Source organism: Dromiciops gliroides, chromosome 4, assembly GCF_019393635.1.
Source record: "Dromiciops gliroides isolate mDroGli1 chromosome 4, mDroGli1.pri, whole genome shotgun sequence".
Lineage (NCBI taxonomy): Eukaryota > Metazoa > Chordata > Mammalia > Microbiotheria > Microbiotheriidae > Dromiciops > Dromiciops gliroides.
The window spans coordinates 263,305,470-263,324,589 of NC_057864.1; the positions used below are offsets into that span (position 1 = coordinate 263,305,470).

Below are 19,120 nucleotides of genomic sequence, written 5' to 3' on the forward strand. Positions count from 1 at the left end.
TATCCTCAATACCCACTACAATGTATAGTATATAATAGGTCCTTAACAAATACAGTCGTCCCTCCCACATCTCAACTTTCCTCATCATTGTGGGTTGGCATAAGAAATTAAGTGGGAATTTGGGGGGAGTTTTATGGAAGCCGTAAATGACATGTAAACACCAGAAGAAGACATAGATAAAGTTTAGAAACTCAGAAATGCATAAAATATATGTATAGTAGTGTATAATATCAACATAATCATTCAGACTTCTCCGGTACAAAGGGAGGGACAAAAATTTATGTAGATTTTCCAAATTGCAGGTGTGCCATACCCCTAACCCTAACTATGTGGAAGGGATAACTGGACTTCAATTCAAATGAATACACAGTTAGGAAGAAAAAGAACATTACTCTAGAACCAGAGTTCATAGCTTTTTTTTTGTCACGGAGCCCTTTGGCAGGCTGGAGAAACCTACGGAACCCTTCTCAGAATTACATTTTTAAGTGCAAAATAACATTTATAATATTACATAGAAAAACAATTATATCAAAATAAATATTTTTTCCCTTCTGAGTTCACAAACAACCTGAAATCTAACCACAGACTTTTTTGAGGGTCCATGGACACCAGGATAAGAACCTTGAAATTTTTTGAGTCAGTGATAAGTGAGAAGAAGAAAATGGAGGTAGGGGGCAGCTAGGTGGCACTGTGGCTAAAGCACCAACCCTGGATTCAGGAGGACCTGAGTTCAAATCAGGACTCAGACACTTGACACTTACTAGTTGTGCGACCCTGGGCAAGTCCTTTAACCCTCATTGCCTTGGGGTCAGGAGGAGAAAAAAAAGAAAGAAATGGAGGTAGAAGAAATAGTGAAGAATTAGAAGATTAGAACTAAAATACCCCATCAAGTCCCTTGATAACTAGTTCTCTCCTCTCCTCTTAGGTATGTTAAGGCTCTCTTTACCTCAAGTATGATGCAACTTGTTTCCCTGTTCATGAGCTCTGTCCTTTCCCTTGTGATCCTCAAATGTGACACTTTGTCTTTGCAAAGTCCATGAGCTTCAACATCTCCACATAGATTGTCTTGGCATGGCTGGTTACTTGCTTGCTTTGACTCCCAATCATAGTAGGAACATAGTGAATTTTAGAGTAATAGACTTAGGAGTCCAAAAACCTAGACTTCAAGTCCTGCCTCAGATACTTACCGTCTGTGTGCCCCTGGGCTAGTTACTTAATTTCTTTGTGCCTCAGTTTCTTCATTTGCAAAATGGGATACTACTAGTACCTACCGCCCAGGGTTGTTGTAAGGATCAAATAAGATAATAATTGCAAAGAACTTAGCATAATGCTTGGCACATAGTAAGTGCTATATAAATATCAGTTATTATTATTATTAATAATAATTACCTCCCACATTGTTGTAAGGATGAAATGAGATAATTGCGAAGCACTTAGCTTTGCTGTTTTTCAGCCATTTCACTCATGTCTGACTCTTTTTTTTTTTTTGACTGGGACAATGAGAGTTAAGTGACTTGCCCAGGGTCACACAGCTAGTAAGTGTCAAATGTCTGAGGCCAGATTTGAACTCAGGTCCTCCTGAATCCAGGGGTGGTGCTTTTTATCTACTGTGCCACCTAGCTGCCCTCTTGTCTGACTCTTTATGGCTTCATTTGCGGTTTTCTTGGCAAAGATAATGGTGTGGTTTGCCATTTTCTTCTCCAGTTCTTTTTTTTTTTTTGGATGAAGAAACTGAGGCAAACTGGGTTAAGTGACTTGCCCAGGGTCATGCAGTTAGTAAATGCCTAACTCCAGACCTGGTGCTCTATCTAGCTTCCCTTAGCACAGTGCCTGATGATACCTGATGATATCAGGTATCATCTATGTACAGATGAGGAAACTGAGGCCAATAGAATAGAAATGACTTTTCCAAGGTCTTACTGGTAATAAGCTGCTAGGAAAGACAGGATTTTCACCCAGCACCTCAGACTTCATTTCTCTGTACCACACTGCTACCTAATTGATAGAAGCAAGCATTCCATATGGATTGGGGACATGAAAACAAAGCTCTCAGAGTTTGTAAGCTTAACTTACTATCATCATATCTGTATTCACTTCAGCTGGGACTGTTGACAGTAGTTCTAGGATGGTAATAATGGCCTTCAGGTTTTCAGGGGATGATTTGATCTCATTTTGCACCTGCCGGGTACTACTGGATAGATCCTCAAGGTAAGTTGAGAGCTTCTCTTCTTGCTCAGGGCCCAAAAGTAAAGCCTAAGTGAGAAAAGTTGCCAGTTAATGAACAAGTCATATTTCTTCACAAAGCCTCTGTTTAACATGCCCACTGCTACCAATCCCGGCTCAGACTCTTTATTTGTCCTGCTCAGATTACTGAACTAGTCTCCTAACTGGTTCACCCTGCTTACAGTTTTACCCTCCATCCCTACAATACATCATGCTGGGTTAAGCCTCCAAAAGCATTTTTTGGATCATATCACACACTCCCACACTACCTTCAATGGCTCCCCATTGTCAAAGCCGAGGTTCTTAACATTTTTTGTGTCATGAACCCCGTTGGCAATCTGGTGAAGTCTATGGACTTCCTCTCAAAATAATATTTTTAAGTTCCTAAAATATACAGGACTACAAACAAAAGCAATTACATTGAAGTAGTATTATCACAATATTTTAAAAAATGAAGTTCATGGAGTCCAAGTAAAGAATCTTTGGTCTATAGAATAAGTTCAAATTCCTTATCCTGTCATTCCAGGTCCCCCACAATCCCTTTTACCAAATTTTTCCAGATATACCTCCAACTGCTCTCCCCTTCAATCAAAATGATCTGCTCATTGTCTAGAAACTTTCTTCTATATATTCAGTTCAGACTTTGTTCATGCCTTGAAACTCAGCTTAAATTCTTTCTGTTCATGAAGACTTCCCAGATATCTCTCATATGGTGATAGACTTTTTTAAAAATTAAATTCTATTAGACATGTCTTTGTGAGATTATTTTTATGTTGCACTCATTCATTACTTATCTGTAATTATTTAATATTTTTATGTTTGTTTAATCTTCTCATCTGGACAAAAATTCCCTAAGGGCAAGAAGACATACACTTCCATTTCTCTTTTTCCCCCACCTTACCTAGCACACTAACACATAGCTGGAGCTCAACAAATATTTGTCGATGGATTGAGTTATCTGTTTGATTAAAAATAATAATTTTGGGGGGCAGCAAGGTGGCGCAGTGGATAAAGCACCAGCCCTGGATTCAGGAGGACCTGAGTTCAGATCCAGCCTCAGACACTTCACACCTACTAGCTGTGTGACCTTGGTCAAGTCACTTAACCCTAATTGCCCCACAAAACAAAACAAAACAAAAATAATAATTTCCTTTCATTTTTTCTTGGTATGAAATCATTACTTTAGTGACATGGGTAGTTTCTGATAAGTTAATTCCCATTACCAATGTAGAGTAGCACCTGCTCTAGAATTAAGAGTATTAAAAGAGTATTAAAACAGATTAAATAACTTGCCCAAAGTCATGTAGTCAGCATGGGACAGAGTACGGTTTGAACACAGAGTCCAGTTGGTCCTCTATCCTCTAAACCACACTGTCTCTCTGATAATAACAACAATGGTGATCAATCACCAAACATTTATTAAGCCTCTATTTTGTGCCAACCACTGTACTTGGTACTGAAGATACAGAGGCAATAGTTCCTGCCCTCAGAGAGCTTACATTCCATGGGAGAGACAACATGCACATGTATAGGGATATAGGTACAAACTATTTTTGATGAGAGTGAACTGCTAACTGGGGAGATAGGAAAGGTCTCACATGGAAGGTCATGCTTGAAATGAGTTTTGAAGGAGACTTGGGATTGTCTGAAATGGAAGTGAATGCAATGAAAAGGAATGAAATGAAGAGGAAGTGCCTTCTAGGCACAGGAAACAATTAGAGGAGATGGTTAATGGATTGTCATGAGTGAGGATCTAAGAAAAGGCCAGTTTGACTAGACTGTAGAGTAAATGAAGGGGATATAAAGTCCTTTGCCAGTAGAAATTTAAATTTTTTTTTCACTGAAGGAAGTATTTCATACTCTCATTGTGTACAAACTGTTTCATTAAACGGTCCACTTTTGCATTAGTTATGAACATTTGCTTTCAGTAGGTCCTGTTATCAGTGACAATATATCTACAGAATACTGTAGTACTAGTTTAGAGAGGATTGAGATCACTTTGTATTGTGATCTTGAATTTTATATACAGTATATTCCACCCAAAGTGTATGTTATTTTATGATTTTAAAAATTAATAGTTATATCTCCAGCACCTGGCACATAGTAGGTGCTTAATAAATATTTGTTGATTGATTTTTTTTGGTGAGGCAATTGGGGTTAAGTGACTTGCCCAGGGTCACACAGCTAGTAATTGTTAAATGTCTGAGGCCGGATTTGAACTCAGGTCCTCCTGAATCCTGGGCCTGTGCTCTATTCACTGTACCACCTAGCTGCCCCATGATTGATTGTTTGGTTGTGGTTATTCAGTCGTTTCAGTTGTGCTCTATTCTTCATTACCCCATTCAGGGTTTTCTTGGCCAAGATACTAGAGTGGTTTGCCTTTTTCTTCTCCAGCTATTTTACAGATGAGGAAACTGATGCTAACAGGGTTAAGTGACTTGCTTAAGGTCACACGGCTAGTAAGTGTCTGAGACTGGATTGGAACTCAGGTCTTCCTGATTCCAGGCCTGGCCTTCTATCCACTGTATCACATAAGCTGCCCATAATAGTTTGGGCAATTTGTATTAAGGCTGGAAAAGCAGAATGAGGGCAGTTCATGAAGTGCTCTAAATGTCAAACAGAGGAGTTTATATTTGATCCTAGAAGTAACAGAGATTCATTGGAGTTTATCAAGTAAGAAGTGGCATGGCCAGACCTGTGTTTTGGGAAATTTCAGTTTGGTGGCTCTGTGGAAGAGACATGTGAAGGAGAGTTCAGTAAGGAGGCAGTTTCAATAGTTGGAGTGAGAAAAGTTGAGGCACTGAAATAGGGTAATGAATGTAGAAAGGAAGAAGACGGGTACAGTATCAGCAACTTGTAAGTGGCAACAGGGAGAGTGTTAGGATCAGGAATTGGATGAATTTAAACTAATTTAATTAAGGTGGATTTAATTCCTACTGATACATCCTGGGTGTGTGATCCTATTCAAGTCAATTAATCTAGGTGGCAGAGTAGACAGAGCACTAGGCTTGGAGTCAGAACACTCATCTTCATGAGTTCAAATTCAACCTCAGACACTTACTAACTCAGTGACCCTGGACAAGTAATTTCACCCTATTTGACTCAGTTTCCTCATATGTCACATAAGCTGGAGAAAAAAATGGCAAACCCCTCCAGTATCTTTGCCAAGAAAATCCCAAATGGGGTCACAAAGAGTCAGATGTGACCAAGACGATTCAACAACAAAACCCCAGGATACTTGAGAATGCTGTAAATTGTAAAATAGCTGCTGATCTGCATTGTTGGAAGGAGTTTCTTCAACTAGAGTATCTTTTCCTATGGAATTAATACTGATGACATCCTAGCTCTGGTCTAAATAAGTATAATGGCTAGTGTCTATACAGTGTTTCAAGGTGGGTAAAGTACTTTGCATGCATAATTTCATTTGACCCTCACAAACAGCCCTGGGAGGTACTGACTCTATTACTATAATCTCTATTTTACAGATGAGAAACAGAGGCTCAGAGAGGTTAAATAACCTCAGAGAGGTTAAGTGACTTTCTAGCAATCACACAGCTAATATATAATAGAGGTCAGATTCTAGCCCATGACTCTCTTTGCTTCCAAGTACAACATTCTTTTCATTATAAAAATGTATGCTGACATATCCAACTAGGAGTAATTTTATTAAAATTGTTCTGAGCTGGTCTATATAGTTGAATTCTGAGAGGCAATTTTCTTTATTTCTCCCCCAAACTGGAAGAATAGGTCTACAGCATGTTTGTGATAAAAAGAACCTTTCCTGGAATAGAGCTGTCTTTGGGGACATATCAGGAATGAATCTGATTAGATTTGAAAGAAGGAGGGATCTTATCCTATTGGGTTTGTAAAGGGTAGAAAGGCCACACACTAAGAGCCTGAGAAATATTTCAAGGTCACACCAACAGTGAGCCTCTCTTCTCCCAAGACAATCCTCTAATGGGTCACATAGTTTCATATTAGTTATTTGCATTTTAAACATTATCTATCCTTCAGATTTTTTTTTTTTTGGTGTGGGGCAATGAGGGTTAAGTGACTTATCCAGGGTCACACAGTTAGTAAGTGTCAAGTGTCTGAAGCCAGGTTTGAACTCAGGTCCTCCTGAATCCAGGGCCAGTGCTTTATCCACCATGCCACCTAGCTGCCCCCCAGGTTTTTTTAAAGGCAAAATTTTTGAGCCTCATGAACTGACTACATAATGAAGACAGAAAGAAAGGTCCCATGTGCACCATGATATTTATAGGAGCATAGTCTGTAGTCATAAAAAACCCCAAAAACTAGAAACAAAGGGAATACCCATAGTATGAGGAATGATTAATCACATTGTGGCCTATAAATGTAATGGAAATCACGGCACCTGAATAAATGAGGAGTACAGACATGTATAAAAAGACCTTTATAAACTGGTGCAAAGAGAAGTAAGAAAAAACAAGAAGAAAATACATCAAGGATACCAAAATGGAAGCAAAAAAATCTACAAGAACAAGAAGATACTGGGTAATTATAATGACAAAGACTGATCATGAAAAGAGATTGAAAAAAATATACCTCTCTCTCTTCTTTGTAGAGTTAGAGTACTATACAGAGCATTGCACATACTATCAAAATTGGTGAATATGTTGGTTAGTTTTGCTAAATGGTTCTCTCCATCTGTCTGTCTGTTATTCCTTGTTACAGCATGTGACTTTGGGTTGTGGAGGGTGAGGGATGTATTTGGAACTGCAGGTGATATTGAAATAAATGTTATCAAGAAACATTAAAATGAAAAAAAAGAATGGATCAAGCAGGTTTTCCTCCTTCCAGGGAACTTTTGCCAAGGCTTTTCCAGATGTAGTAAAAGAGTTTCTATTATATTTACATATACATATACTTTATAATATAATATACAATATATCACATCATGTTTAATACACCAAATATCTAGTATATCATATATAATATAATGACATTACATGTGATATGGGGATATTATGTATGTGGCAATATAATATATAATATATATAAGAATGAATATACAATTAACATGATATGATGGGATGTGATATATAATAATCTTATATAAGTATATATGAATATATGGACATAATTATATAATCCATGGTTATATAATGATTAATTATATAATTATAAATATAATTATTATATAGAATGTTATCTATAATATGGGAATGTGTGTACACACATACACACATACATACATGCACACACATGCGGATGACATGCATAAACATTGGAGAATTACCTTTGTCCGGCCAAGCAGATTATTGATTGGTGCAGCAATGCAGTTGTTGCTCTTTACTTTCCATGTGGAACCTTCGCATATATAAGTGATGGTCCCACCCACTTGATGGTTGGACTTGTTAGGAACGGCTGAAAACTGGCACAATTTCTGAATCATCTTCCCTGGCTCACCATTGCCTATGATGGGATCTTGGCAGGTGATGTTCTTTTCTGAAGTGGAAAGAAAATGAAGCCATGGGGGAAAAAGAATAGATAATAGGAATGGTCTTTGGTAAAGTAGTGATATTTGTCAGTACATTTCAATTCCATTCAGTATTTATTATACTCTTGCTATATGTGCTAGGCACTGTGAGTGCTCTCTTCTCATCCTTTCCTCTTAGAATCTTCATCTTTCTTCAAGCTCCAATCCATTCTAAGAGTCCTGGTCCTGTAGTCAGGAAGACTCATCTTCCTGAGTTCAAATCCAGCCTCAGACATTTACTAGGTGTGTAACCCCAGGCAAGTCATTTCACTTTGTTTGCCTCAGTTTCCTCATCCATCAAATGAGCTGAACAAGAAAATGGCAACACCCCCCTCCCCCCCCAGCATCTTTTCCAGGAAAAGCTCCAGTAGGAGAGTTAGACATGAAGAGTCAAACACAACTGAAATGATTGAACAACAACAACAACAACAACAAATGTGTAAGGCACTCTGCTAGGCACCAGGGTTCCACTGGAGTTTTGAGTATGACAAGGCAAGGTTTTAGTGCTCATTTTTCCCTCCCTCTGTTGCTGTTACAGAGTGGAGGGAGGGCTAAGAGTGCATTCAGGGCTTACTGTGTCATGCCTAAATGCAAGTCCTCCTAGTGCTGGACCACTGTATGGGTAGAAGCAGCTCCCAAAATTCTTATTCAGTCCAACAGAGACAAGAAGGGTAGCTGGATGTTGTGTGAACTGAGTGTTGGGTCTGCAGTCAGCAACACCCAAGTTCAAATTCAACCTCAGAAACTTATCACTGTGTGATCCTGAGCAAGTCACTTAACTTCTGTTTGCCTGTTCCCTCAGCTATAAAATGAGTATCATAATAACATCTACCTCCCAGGATTGTTGAGAGGGTAAAATGAGATAATATTTATAAAAGACTTTGCAAACCTTAAAATCCTATATGGATTCTAGCCACTATTAACTCTGAACATGACCCTCATCACAAAGACAAAACCAAAACGGGTCCTAATCTCTTCCCGATCCCTATATTTGTTAAGTGCATTTGTAGCTCCCTCCCCTCCCCTCCCCTCCCCTTCCTCCGTCCCTCCCTCCCTCCCTCCCTCTCTCTTCTTCTCTCTCTCTTCCTCTCTCCCTTTCTCTTCCCTCCCCCTCTCTTTTTCCTCACTCTCTGTCTCTCTCCCTCCCCTTCCCTCTCCCTCTCCCCCTCTCCATGTCCCTTTGTCTCTGTCTCTCTTTGTCCTTCTCTCCCTCTCTCTCTTTCCTTCTCCCTCTTTCCCCCCTCTCCCTTTCTGTCTCTGTCTCCCCCCTCCTAAAGTTATTTTGTATTTTCTTGTCTAGATGTTTGCTGTATCTCTGGAGGGATGTATGCCCCTAGACTCCAAGGACTTCTTAATTTTTGTCTTTGTACCCTCAGCACATTGCACACAGAAGATGCTTCATAAATGTTTTAAATTGAGTTGAGATAAATAATAACAAATCCTTGTCCTCAAGGAAATTAAATCTTAAGGGACATGGGATATATACACAAAATCAATATAAGAAGAATGCAAAAAAGGGGAAATAAGGGGTCTAAACAAAGTGTTGCTAGTCTTTGTCCTCCGTTCTGGAAGAAAACCATTATGTCAGTGTGATGTCATAACTTGCAGTGAATTGAATTTAAGTAAGGGAGGGCTGTACAAGGTCAACAACCTCATTATCTCCTCCACAGCCTTCTGGGTCCAATGGCAAGATATATATCAGGATGACTGGAGATGGCAATTGGGGTTAAGTGACTTGCCCAGAGTCACACAGCTAGTAAGTATCTGAGGTGAGATTTGAGCTCAGGTATGCTTGATTCCAGGGCCAGTGATCTATCCACTGCACCACCTAGCTGACCTAAACAAAGTCCTGTAAAAAGATGAAAAGGGATCATTTTCATGTGGTCCAATCAGAGAAGGTTTCATGGAGAAGCTCGAATCAGAGCTAGGCTTTGAAAGGAAGGAATCAAATCATCAAATATTTGGGCAGAGAATATTCCATTCGGGTAGATAGGTGAGTGAAGAGAGTCTGCACAAAAACTTGGGGCAAGAGAGGGCAGGAGGGAAGGAGGGAATGGGGTCATGGTGCTGTGTGACTGAACTCTGTTGAAACGAAGGAGAATGAAAAGCAGCCATCAGAGAGGCAGAAGGAGAATGAAGAGAGATAGAAGAGTGTTCTAGAAACAAAGGGGGTAAAAAGCATCAAGCAAGTGGGCATGGTATGTAATGTCACCCCAAGCAGAAATGCTAAAGGCTGAGAAAAAGTCATTGGATCTGACAGTTAGTTAATAGGTCATTTCAAACCTGAGAAAGAGAGCAGTTTCAGTGATGGGGATGAGATTCAGACTACAAAGGGTTGAGTAGTAAGTAGAGACAGTGACTGTAAACTGCTCTTTCTAGAAAATTGGTTTGTAGGCTGAAAAGAGAAAGTATGCATCTCTATATGTTTGCACATATAATTAAAAACAAACTATGCAACAAAAGTTCATAGTTTCTTATCAAAAGCCCCTTTCATGCTCTTCTTTGTACTTTGAAATGCTTGCATTTGTGGATAATTGTCAACTTCATAATAAAAAAAGAATATTGAATTTTAAAAGATTTTTACAACTTCAGACTTAGAACTGGAAATGACTTGAGAAGTCACTCCCTTTAATTGCCTCATTTTGGAAACCTAAAAAGGAGAAGGGTATTGCTCAGAAAGTAAGTGGTAAATCTAGAATTTAAACTCATGTCTATTGTCTTTAAGGCAAGTGCTCCTTCTATTACTGAGTGCTGTCACCCAGAAAAGTATCAATTGCAAACAAAATAATTTAGATAGAGAAACAGAGGGAATTTTCAATGAAGCAAAGATGTAGAGGAGACTGGAGGGGATGGAAGACATGAGCTATGTCAGGGAGAAAGGCCATTTCATCTTTAAGATAGGAAGGGGGGTTGACAGGATGGGAAAAGATATAGTTAAAGAACCTTAGGCTCAGAGAAATTAAATGATATGTCCAAGGTCCCACAGGCAGTAAGCTACAGAGGCAAGACCTGAACTCAGGACCTCTGACTTCAAATCCAACATTATTTTTACTGTATCATGCTTTCTATCCTCCACTCCCATCCCAACAGATTGAAAAAAAAAAGGATGATAGCATGATCTTAAGAAGACACTGACTCATTAATGACTTTGTGAATAGAGGGTGGATGGAAAGAATGGTTACCTACTATGTTCAGTTGGGATGGAGTTAGAAGAAAGTTTATCTATTTCCTGAATAACAGGTGATTTTCTGTGAGCCCTGATCACAATAATTGGGAAAGTTGGTAGGTTGCTTTCTTCACCAAAAATCTTCTATCAATAGAATGCTTCAGCTCAGCACCAGCTACATTTATTCATTCATTCACTCATCCATCCATCCATCCATCCATCCATCCATCCATCCATCCATCCATCCATCCATCCATCCATCCATCCATCTATCCATCCATCCATTGATTAATCATTGTATTAAGTGCCCACCACATACAACATACTATACTAGGCAACAAAAGGGTTAATAGAAAAGCAGCATTTGGATTGATGTTTCGGCAGCATTATAGAAGTGATGAGATGTTGGCTCTGGGTGACCTGGCTGCAATTTGGACAAGGAATGAAATGAGCCCTTACCGGAAACCAGGCGAAGTGTCAGTGGTTCACTCTGGACTGATTCATTGAATGAGTTAATGAAGATACAAGATGCCTGAACTGTTTTGGAACACCAGGCAGTTGTGTTTGCAATTAAACTGTATTCATAGCAGACTCTATTTCCTTGAGCTTCTTTTACTAAAGAAAAGGAGATTTACAGAGGTTCACAGTGGAGCCTTAAACACGAAAGGGGTTTGTTCCTCTTTAACACCATGTCTTCCTCCAATAGCACCCCACTACCCCAGGTGGATGAGATTTAGCCATTTCTCTAATGAGAAAAGCTTGCTATAACCAGGTCATTCCCCTCATTATCCCAGGAATGTGCCCATTATTGACTCCAAACCAAAACTTATACTCTCTGTTCTATTGCAATGTTCCTTTCTATCCTTTTGCCTTAACTGAATCACTTTTTTCTGTGGTGGGTGGGGAGAGGTTGGGGAATTTGGGATGGATGATTTCATTGGTGGTGGGAACTTCTGGGGCAGAAATTCCTTCTACAGAAGTAAATCATCGAGTATAGTGGAAAGATTGCTGGAGTTAAAGGATCTGGGTTTGAATCCAACTTCTCATGCCTATATGACCTTGGGCAAGTCACATAACATTTCAGGGCCTTAGTTTCCTCATCTGTCAAATGAAGGTCCCATTCCAGTTCTTAAGATATTCCTTCAGAGTCAGAGAGGTACCTTAGATCCTGAGAGATTAAGAAACTTGCTTGTGATCATGAGCTACTATGTTTTAGAGGTACGTTTTAAACTTTGGTTTTCTTGACTCCAAGTCTGATTTTCTATTTATGGTTCCATATTTAAGGGGTCTGTTAATTCCTACCTCCTACATAAAGTCCCATTGTAGTCAAATAACATTTATTTTCTATTTATTTTTAATTTTATTTATATTTTCTATAGTTACCTGGTAAAGTAGAAAGAGTACTGGGCATTGAGTCAGGAATGCCCAAGTTCAGATCTAACCTGAGATGCTTACTAGCTGTGTGACCTTGGGTAAATCACTTAAATGCTTTCTACCTCAATTTTCTCATCTGAAAAATGGAAACAATAATAATACCTAACTCCTGGGCTTGTTATGAGGATAAAATGAGAGAATATTTGTCAAGTATTTTGCTTTTATTATTATTTTATTACCATTGACTATTAATAATATTATTTATTATATATTGTTATTATACAGGGTGGGCCAAAAGTCATGAAGGGGTCTTATGTTTTAATAAGTTTTTGAAAATTATTTTTTCTACATTTTTTACCATTTATGAGATTTTATTTTTCATACATAATAGAAATCAATTTCCTATATATACACTACATATGATGCTATGGTATTATAAAATAATATTTTAAAAAGAATGATTAAATATTCATTATTTTGGCCCACCCTGTATTATACTATTATGCATTATACATTGTTATGTAATTATAATTGATTATTAATAATTGATCATTATAAATAATTATTAATTGACCATCCTAATAATATAAATTAAGTTTAATTATTATCAGTTGATCATTACTAATTATATTATTATTAATAAGGTACTTATTCACTTACAGCTTTGTATAATTTCTTACTATTCTATACATATATATCTTGTTCCCCAAATCAATTTTAAACTCTGAACCTCAGGCTTCATTATATCCTTTCTCATCAAATGGGGAAAGTAAGGATTTCTTCATTCTTTGCCTTTGTGTACCCAGCATCTAGCACTGTCTGGCATGTAGTAGGTGCTAAATCAATGCTCGTTGATTGAATGAGAAATGCAAAACAATTGTTCTATACTTGGTGAACAAATAAATGGCCTTCCTGACGATCTGAGAGATTTTCCCATTAGAAACCTTTAGAGATATAAGATTTTAGAACCCACAGGACCAGGAAAGTTATCCGATGCAACACCCATCATTTTATAGATAGACACACTAAAGCACATAGAGGCAATCCCCTAAATTGACTCTTGGGAATTTCTCTATGCCCCACAAGCCTCCAGTGACAAAGATTTGCCTAGAGATGAGAGAGAGGCATGCAGGGATGACCATTAATGACATGGATATTCTGGCCTTGATTCCATATAGGTATGAAGAAAAATAGGGTGGTAGCCCAGGATCACAGAACCTGCTGTCGTTGTTCTTTTCGCCCACCTCCCTTGGTGTCTTACCATTATCTCTGTGTCTTGCCTATATCCACATGCATGAAGCAGTATGATCAGATGACGTAGCAGTTGCTCTTACCAGCAGGAAAGGACAAGCCATCAATTTGGAAAGTAACTCTGTAGTTTACAGCCTCATTTACACAGCACTGTAAGTGACAGATGCCTCCACAGGGAATGTCAGCTTCCAAAGGATCAAGCAGGATGTCGTGTTTCAGGGGCAACGGGTAAACGGTAATGTTCTTTGTGGCTATGCTGTATGAGCTCTTATATCTAAATATGCAGTGATAAACTCCTGGATGGAAGGAAGCAGTGATAGGCTATTAAAAACATCCATTCAATCATTCTTATACTAGAGTCATTTCATAATATCTATTATCAATGTGGATCATATCCCATTGGATAAATTTAGGAGTAAAGATACATGTCCATTTTACTAGACTGTTGTTATGAAAGCTGACATTTACATAACACTTTACAAATAATTTCACTCATACATGATGTCCCTAAGGACTAGTGAAGTTTTAAGCTATGGAAACTTAAAGCTTTCATAGCTTAAAGCTTCACTAAGACCTTTGGGATACCATGCATTTCCTTATTTGAACCATGAAGCCACAGTGTGGAGTAAGTACTTTATCTCTATTTTACAGATGAGGAAACTGAGGCTCAGAGAGGTTAAATTACTTTCCCATGTACATATAGCCAGTAAGTCCAAAGTGAGATTTGAACTGAGGTGTCCCCTGACTCTAAATCCAGCACTCTGTCTCTAATAATAATGATAATAACAATAAAAATCACTCTAATTATAATTATAATATCATGACAAACTGGTTTAAAAAACAATCAGACCTGGAAATCAAAGGAATGCCCATCAATTGGGGAATGGCTGAACAAGCTGTGGCATATGATTGTGATGGAATATCATTGTACTATAAGAAATAACACATAGGGCAATTTCAGAAAAGCCTGGAGAGACTTATATGATTATAGTGAAGTGAGCATATGTACACAGTGACAACGATATTATTTGATGAAGAACTGTGAATGACAACTATTTTTAGCAATATGATGATCCCAGATGATCCCAAAGGACCAATGATGAAGCATACTATCCACTTCTAAAGACAGAACTGATATTGATTGAACACAAACTGAAGCATGCTATTTTCTACTTTATTTCTTTCATTTTTTCTTTTATTTGAATTTTCTTGTAAAAAATGACTAATATGGTAGTGTTTCACAGAATTGCACATGTATAACCTATATCTGATTGCTTACTGCCTCAGGGAGGTGGGACAGGAGGAAGGAAAGATAGAATTTGGAACTCAAAACTTTAAATAAAAATGTTTATTATCAAAAAACTATCAGAAGTACTCTAGGAATAAGTAAACATCATAGAGGAATAGTAAATGCTCATACCAGGTATATGCCATCAGAATCATCAACTATAACTGAAAGTTGCTTCCTTACTTCAGAATACAAAATATAGAACTACAAAGATCCAAAAAAAGGACCAATAAGCCCTCCATGGGATCCATCCACATGAATCCAGTCAACATTATGCTGATGAAGAAGCATCCAACAAATGTCTGAGTCATCAAGGATTGGTTTGCAGGAACAGTAGGATGTTATAATGAATGTCATTTCATTGCCATGGAGACTACAGTAGGGCAGTCTTTAAAGAACTGAGATTAGTGATCAACATAGATTAAGCAAGGAGATGGTAGAAATTGTGCAACAGAAATTGTCCAGCCCGTAAAATTTAGCACCTATCAAATCACTAGTGAGACATGACCTAGTGGCTAGAATAATACATCAGATTCTCATTTCCCTTCATGTACTAACAAACCAAAGTTCCCCATACTACAAAGATAGATTTTAAAATATTCTAGAGAGTTCAACTAACACTGGAACTAGACCGTTATCATGCATTGAACTGATACCTATATTTGCCTATATATAACATTGATTCCAAAAATGGAAGTACAATATTTTAATAAATGACACCATTCCAGATTCTCATGATTTCCAAGGAACATACAACACAAAAACTTTGGATGTATATAGACCTGGCTGAGAAGAATAAAATCTTATAGGAATTTGTTGAGCTATATTTAATCCCTCTTGTCCTATCTGCTAATGGATTGGTACCAAAGATGCTTTCAGAAGACCTAAAGAAGGTAAGTTTACATCCTAGTACTTTTTTAAACTATAAAAGCAGTTATCCACTACTGCAATGGTCTATAGAACATTGAATATGTAGGAATAATAGCAGGATAGTGACTTGACCCTAGACTCTTTTTATCTGAGGGTCATTGAGAAAGCTAGGTGTCACAGGGCAACAAGGCGGTACAGTTGATAAAGAGCTAGATCTAGAGTCAGGAAGACCCGAATTCAAATTGGACTTCACACACTTACTTGCTGTGTGATTCTGGGCAAGTCCCTTCACCCTGTTTGTCTCAGTTTCCTCATCTGTAAAATGAGCTGAAGAAGGAAATGGCAAACAACTCTAGTATCTCTGCCAAGAAAACTTCATGAAGTTGGACACAAGTGAAATGACTGAACAACATTGAGAAAAATATGAAGAATGAGATAATAAAAATAATTACCACTCACATTACTATAGTGCTTTATAGTTTATAATGTGCTTGCCTCATAACAACTATAAGAGTATAAAATTAGTAGTATTATAAGATTATTGCCCTATTTTATAGAAGAGGAAACTGAGACTGATTTGTTCAGGGTCACATAGCTAGTAGATTAGCGAGTTAGGCTTGGAATCCGGGTCTTCCCGCTGAATTTTCCAATGAATTTTTCATTCTGCTGTACTACTTTTGTTTGCTTGTTTGTGTTTTTAGTACCTTTCTACAGAGAGTTTAAAGTAAATTTGCTGTTTGGCCATTATAGCCCAAATAACTTTTACCCAGTGATGTATATGATTGATGGCTTGACAGTCTCCCACAATCTGGGGGCAGGAGGTATGAGACTCCTCCCAGGAGATTCCCTATCTCTCCCCTTCCCCCAACTAAAGTACCAACCAGAATCTGCATTGGGTAGCATGCACCTTGGGTGTTTTGTTTGTTTGTTTGCTTTTGGAAGCTTCTGCTCAGCCATTTACTCCCTGAGACTACCCAGCTAGAAGAGCTGAGTTACTTGTAATTTCTTTTAGTTTACCAATGAGGGAGCTGGTCACACAAATATCAAACACCAACCAGCAGAATCATGATGAGAACTCACAGAACCTGATTCCCAGTTTGTTTCGAATACTTCCTCACAAGCAGGAATCACACGGACAGTTATCCCTTCCACATCACAACTTCCCCCATTGTGGTTTCAATATATGGTGGGTCAGCATAAGAAATTAAACTGGAATTTTGGGACAGTTTTGTGGAAGCCATGAATGACACACAAAGGGCAGCAGATGACACAGAGCCTAGCACCAAATACTTAACCCAAATTTTACAATAATTTACTGTAAATACCACATAAAAAAGGAAAAAAAGTCAGGCCTGCTCTGGTACAAAACATTTTACATGGATTTTTTAGGTCCCAAGGACACCATGCCCCACCCCCCATAATGTGGAAGGGACAACTATAAAGTGCTAAACTTGAAGGCAGGATGACCCAAGATCAGATCCTGGTCTCTATTGCTTGTATGACTTTGAGCAAGTCCTTCAACCTCACTGAGCTTCGATTCCCTTACTAGTAAAATGAAAATAATAATACTTACAGTATTAACCTTATAGATTTCAGTAGGCTCAAAGAAGATGATGTATGTTAAGGGGTTTTTTTTTGAACATTTATAAATACTATATAAATATCAGTTATTATATTGATATGATATATTTAGGTGAAAGGAGGTCTCTGAATGTGTCGTTCCTTCTGAATCTTATTCCTAACATCACTTCCTTTTCCCAGCTTTAATTTGGAAAGATGATTTTTGCTAGGAGTGTGTCTGGGTGAGGGCATCCTATCCAAATCCTATCCTCACCTATCCCATTGATATTGTAGATATCATGACCAATAATACACAAGTGAAAAGTTCGTTCTGAGTTCCTTTTCTCTGAAGAAGTTATCCAAAACTGTTCTTTGAGGCCCAGGGTGGTTACAGTAGAAAATTAATAGGCAGCCAGAGGGCACTTGACATCAGAGAGATGACCTAGGAACAATCAGAGGAGAAAATATTCCAGGTCTACTCTTCCCTGGTCCAAATGGATTCTTTTTCCTCCTCTGATGGTATTATGGGGTTTCTGTCTCCCTGAAGGGCCTTGTGTCCATAGGTCTTTCCTAGAGGTCACAACCCACCCTGGTAATAGTTGATTTGAGGATATCTTTGTGCAGGGCACTTTGCTAAGCCCTTTACAATTGTTATCTCATATCTGGCCTTCCCACTCACCATTCCAAGCTTTTGTTGCAGTCTGTACAGTAAGCACTGATTCAGCTCTATCAGGATATCTCTTGGTGACATAATACTTTGGGTCTATTTTGGTTCCAGCTGAAGTGTTCCAGAATACCGAGTCATAGCTACTCACATCGCTGATGCATTTTATGGAGAAATTCTGTCCTTCAGAAATAACGATCGGTTCTGGGGTTACTGTCAGATTAGCTGGGGGAAAAAAAAAGCAAATCACAAACAATGCCAAAAAGATCACTCTTTTTTTGGTAATATCCAGAGGGAGAGAATCTTAGGATAAAGATGTATACAATGGACCATCCTGTCCTTAGTCTGGACAAGATGGGGTCCTCGGTGTTCCATTGTTTGATTAGTTTCCAGGCTGTTGCTCATGGTGCTTTGAGCCACACATTTCCATCACATCCCCTCGGAACTTGTTCACTTCCTCTTGTAGCTTAGAATTATATCCTGATAATCAACAGTGACAAAAGGTTGAATATTCACAGGTGTTGACCTCTAACCCAAGCCACTGCTGTCCCGTTCATTCCTAACATCCTAACATGGATACATTGGAGCAGGGAAGAGGCAAAGTATGTGGGTGAGGGAATTCTTAACTCTATTAGGTTAAGCTGAAGGAATTAGTGGTTGTGGGATTGGAGAAGAGAAGGCTGGGGGTGAGGTTAAGTGGTGGTGGAGGAGGGGAGATAGACGATCATGTTATTAAAATATTTAAAGAGCCATCATGTGGAAGAGGAGTGATCTGTTTGGCCACAGAGAGGAGAATTCGAGTCAATGGGTGAATGCTACAGCTGAATGTGGGAAGTATATGGTGAAGATTTCAGTTCCACATAAGGAATAACTCCCCAACAATTACAATGATCCTCAAATGGAACAGACTTGCCTCAGCAAAGAGTGAAATTTTCTATGTAGTTCTCAGTATCCCTTTCTCAATTTGTTCCTATTTAAGAAGAATCCCTTATGATTTTTTGAGGAGGGAATTTATTTTTATATTTACAGTTGGACTAGGTTTTATTTTTTGATTTAAAAAAATTGTTTTATTTCACCTAGATTTTTACTCATATTGCAACCCATACTCCCTCCCAGAAAGCTAGCTCTCAGTCTCTCTCTCTCTCTCTCTCTCTCTCTCTCTCTCTCTCTCTCTTGCAGGGCAATGAGAGTTAAGTGACTTGCCCAGGGTCACACAGCTAGTGT

At 38.4% G+C, this 19,120-nt stretch overlaps 1 protein-coding gene across 2 annotated transcripts in view; it reads right to left on the bottom strand.

Moving 5' to 3' along the window:
* The window catches only part of ADGRF5 (adhesion G protein-coupled receptor F5), a 136,987-nt gene that overhangs the window by 9,956 nt on the left and 107,911 nt on the right, over positions 1–19,120 (bottom strand). For both annotated transcript variants that reach the window (XM_044003872.1, XM_044003873.1), the window contains exons 12-16: positions 17,912–18,121; positions 13,598–13,810; positions 11,349–11,504; positions 7,484–7,692; positions 2,074–2,253 (exon numbers count right to left, since the gene is read on the bottom strand). In XM_044003872.1, the coding sequence (XP_043859807.1) occupies positions 2,074–2,253; positions 7,484–7,692; positions 11,349–11,504; positions 13,598–13,810; positions 17,912–18,121 (968 nt within the window). The remainder of the gene's footprint in view (positions 1–2,073; positions 2,254–7,483; positions 7,693–11,348; positions 11,505–13,597; positions 13,811–17,911; positions 18,122–19,120) is intronic.